At 38.2% G+C, this 4320-nt stretch overlaps 1 protein-coding gene across 1 annotated transcript; it reads right to left on the bottom strand.

The window, feature by feature from the left end:
• Window positions 1-302: 302 nt before the first annotated feature.
• Window positions 303-3925, bottom strand: LOC142742885 (leukotriene B4 receptor 1-like). The gene is made up of 2 exons (XM_075853097.1): window positions 3846-3925; window positions 303-1507 (listed from the first exon to the last, which is right to left on the bottom strand). Exons 1-2 carry the CDS (start codon window positions 3855-3857, stop codon window positions 425-427), a joined length of 1095 nt encoding a protein of 364 aa, XP_075709212.1. The 5' UTR covers window positions 3858-3925; the 3' UTR covers window positions 303-424.
• Window positions 3926-4320: the final 395 nt, after the last annotated feature.

The raw sequence follows: 4320 nt of genomic DNA, 5'->3' as shown, positions 1-4320 counted from the left end.
GCATTTATAGTTGACAGACTTATTTAACCACATATATTATATTTGTCCACCCTTGTACCATGTTTTTTTTTTTATTATTGTTCCAAGGCATCTAAAATGAAAAAAATTAAAAATACCATTCCATATTTCCCATACTTCTTACTAACATACTCTGGATAGGTTATCCAGATGTATGGGACAGATAGAATTAGGTATAGCTGCAGGATCAGACCACATAGGATCTGTTTGTAGTCCATGAACTTTGAGACACATAGGTCAGCATATGACCTGTATACATGGAACTACAGAATATTTTGAGTCAGGACTAATTGCAGAGTTGCTTCATTTTTTATTTTAGTTGCATTGGCAATGCAGCAAATAAAAAAATAATTGCAAATGTGTACATAGCCTTTAAGAGATTTTTTTGATAGGCACATACTATCTATCAATCTATTGGGTTAAAGGACATATTCCTACTTGGTTCTGCTTGGTCTAAGCATTTTTCTAATTCGACAGACTCGGTATGACTTCTTTGGCGAAAAACCTGAGAGATTTTACGGAAACTAGAAGTCTCAGAAGAAGTGCCCTCAAAGAGTTTGGCCATGAAGCCAACCCCAGCTGTTCGAATTAAGTTGCCACCAGCAAATACATATAAAATCGGGTTAGCACTGCTACTAAGAAATGCAAGAGCTGTAACATTAGGCCGGGCTTTTAAAGCTGCATTTGTGAGCGTTTCTGATGAGAAGAGTTTTCCTGACACTTGTAACATATTCACTATCTGGTATGGAAGCCAGAAGAGAGCAAAAGTTACTATAATCATCATGACCAAACGGCTTGTCTTTCGTTTGGTTTGAAACTTTGCAGTACGCAACCTAAATCCAATGTAGAGATAGCAGGACACTATGATTGTGAATGGTATAACAAATCCAGTCAACGTCTCAAAGATATACTGAAAAACCATGTGGTTTGGATCACCATGAAAAGGTACACACTGTGGCCGATCATTGTGGGGTTTTACAGAACGGTAAAAGAACATTGTGATTGATAACAGAGATGCTAATATCCATATCGATGCAACTATGCCTCTGACAACCGGTTTTGTTCGCATTTTCTGAGAAATAAAGGGACGAGCTACAGCTAGACAGCGGTCCATGCTCATGAACATGATCAGGAATATACTGGTATACATGCTCAAACAACTAATGTAATGACACATTTTACAAACGATGTTCCCAAATGTCCAGCTACCAGTGGAAAGTAGATGGAGGAAAAATGGCGCTGTGAGAATGACAATGATGTCTGCGATGGCCAAATGTAAAATGAGGAGACAAGTTACTGTGCGCTTCTTCATTCGAGTCAAGATTGTCCAGATGATAAATGCATTCCCTGGGAATCCAATTATAAAGGCGATTGAGAGAATTCCAATGCCAAGACTGGCAGATTTTCCAGGAGATACAATTGGTGCCTTAGTGGAGTGTGTAAAAGCAGAACTTACACTGGAAATTGTTGTCAGGCCAAGCAATGTATTCTGTTATAGGAAAAAAAACAAATATCAGAAAAATTCAACCAAAAGCAAAATTAAGCCATATAAGTATAGTATTTAAAAAATAGTGAAAGTCTACTGGGGTTGTCGAATAGGTTATATTATGATTATGGACATAATAGCTACACAAAAACTATCCCAAATAATTTTGTTACATTCTGACTAGAAATGGTTGAGTCAATTTGCCAAGTACACAATTGACAGTGAATCAGAGTGGTCCACATTTTGGAGGATCAATGAGAATTTTTTTTCCCCAACTCAGACATTTATGATATATCCACAGGATATGACATAAATGTATGATAGGTGTGGGTCCCACATCTGAAACCTGTATCTATCTGGAGAATGGTGGTGTCCCGACCCCTGTCTCGCCCGGTGAGGCGGCAGTCGCTTCCAGGCGGAGAATAAATGAAGCGTTTGCTGCTTGAAAACTATAAGGGTATGTTCACACGATGAGAGGAATTTACGTGTGAAAAGACAGACTGTTAACAGCTGCCTCGTTTCACACGTAAATGCTCCTCCTCGCATTTTGCGAGCCGTCTGAGACGCTCGTAAATCTTGAACTGTGCTTCATTGAGTTCAATGAAGAACAGCTCAAATTACGTGGCAAAGAAGTGCCCTGCACTTCTTTGCCGAGGCAGTCCATTTACGCGTCGTCGTTTGACAGCTGTCAAACGACGACGCGTAAATTACAGGTTGTCTGCACAATACGTCGGCAAACCCATTCAAATGAATGGGCAGATGTTTGCCGACGTATTGTAGCCCTATTTTCAGGCGTAAAACGAGGCATAATACGCCTCGTTTACGCCTGAAAATAGGTCGTGTGAACCCAGCCTAAGAGAAGGTCCCAGTGGTCAGGCATTTGTGGATAGGCCATAAATGTCTAAATTAGGAATACCCATTTAACCCCCAATAATATGAATATTACACATCTTTAAAGCTAGCCTATATAGTACTCTCACTAACTGCAATGATATTGCGGCAATAGCACGGACAGCTCTCTGTTGTGATCCCTGCAGTATTAGATATTAAAGGCTATGTACACTTTTGAAAGCGATTTTTTTTAATAAATAGGTCAATCAGTGTGTTTTGTGCAACTTTATAATTAGTTTTTATTAAAAATTATGTTTACTATTTGAGATACAGCTGCTTTGTATTCTGTATACAGAGCAGCTGTAGCATTTGCTGAATCCTGTACCCGTCAGGTCTGCGGGGCTGACGGGTTCAGTGTCAGGCTGGGTTCACACGACCTATTTTCAGGCGTAAACGAGGCGTAATATGCCTCGATTTACGCCTGAAAATACGGCTACAATACGTCGGCAAACATCTGCCTATTCATTTGAATGGGTTTGCCTACGTACTGTGCCGACGACCTGTCATTTACGCGTCGTCGTTTGACAGCTGTCAAACGACGACGCGTAAAATGACTGCTTCGTCAAAGAAGTGCCAGGACACTTCTTTGGACGTAATTTGAGCAGTTTTTCATTGAATTCAATGAAGAACAGCTCAAATATACGGCCGTCAATGACGCCTCGCATAATGCGAGGAGGAGCAATTACGTCTGAAATTACGGAGCTGTTTTCTCCTGAAAACAGTCTGTAATTTCAGACGTAAAAGGCAGCTATCGTGTGCACATACCATCAGCGGGTCCTGCATGTCTCTGACATACAGGATCCACCTGTTATCCATCACATCTAAGTTCATAACTTAGATGTGATCAATTACAGGTGGACCCTGTGTGTCAGAGACACATAGGAGCCGCTGTCACCAAACCCATCAGTCCCGCGGACCTGTTATATTCAGGTCATAGCGAACGATACAGCTGCTCTGTATACAGAATACAAAGCAGCTGTATCTAAAAAAGTTAAATAAAGTAGTAAAAATAATTTTTAATAAAAACTAATTATAAAGTTGCACAAAACACACTGATTGACCTATTTATTTTAAAAAAACATCTCTTTAGAACGTTAGCCTTTAGTAAGAAAAAATAAATATGTTGTTTTCAGAATGTTTCATACTATTTTTTCCTTATTACGTAACAAATATGAAATACTATAAAATATTTATGTATTATATACTGTAAAATATCACATCTTACAAAATATTTTATATCGTATATTGCATACTAGAAAATATAAAATGTTATAATCTAGAATATATCAGATATTATAAACTAGAAAATATATCTTCTATGCCCACACAGCAACGGTTTGTGCAGACTTCTACAGAACTTTCACAAATCTACACCGTGGTACCAAACTGCATGGTCAGTTGTTCTCCTATTTTGTTTTGTTACATACAGATTATTTAGTCTGTTACTTACTGCCTCAGCCATGATGCTGCAGAGTTGGTCGGATCGGGATATTCTTATAATTCTAGGATATTAGTCCATTCGCTTCATGGTCATGTTATGCTTGTACCAAAGACTTAGAAGAGACAACGGATGTTACAAAAAAAGCAAAAAAAAAAACCTTTACAACATTGCAGTCAGGTTTCCTGCTGTTACAACACCTCTGTGTAAAAGACGATTTCAAAATGAGATGTTGGTGGATTAAGCAACGGGACATGAACAATGTTCTAAAATATTATTTTTTCCATCTCTGACCCTTTAAAAAAATTTGTCTGTAATGTTTGTTACTAAACAATGGCTAATCCTAGCCCTTTATTATTTATTTATAAAATATGCAGCTATTATATTGATAGGTAAGGACGCTCTACCAGGGAGAGGCAAGGAATATTTCAAGTGTAATATTTTACGAATCTAGATGTAGCAGCAATGTTCAGTTGTTAATAGTAAA

The sequence above is a fragment of the Rhinoderma darwinii genome, chromosome 1, assembly GCF_050947455.1.
Source record: "Rhinoderma darwinii isolate aRhiDar2 chromosome 1, aRhiDar2.hap1, whole genome shotgun sequence".
Classification (NCBI taxonomy): domain Eukaryota; kingdom Metazoa; phylum Chordata; class Amphibia; order Anura; family Rhinodermatidae; genus Rhinoderma; species Rhinoderma darwinii.
Note: the sequence above shows the minus strand (reverse complement) of the source record. Positions and strands in the feature narration are given on the sequence as shown.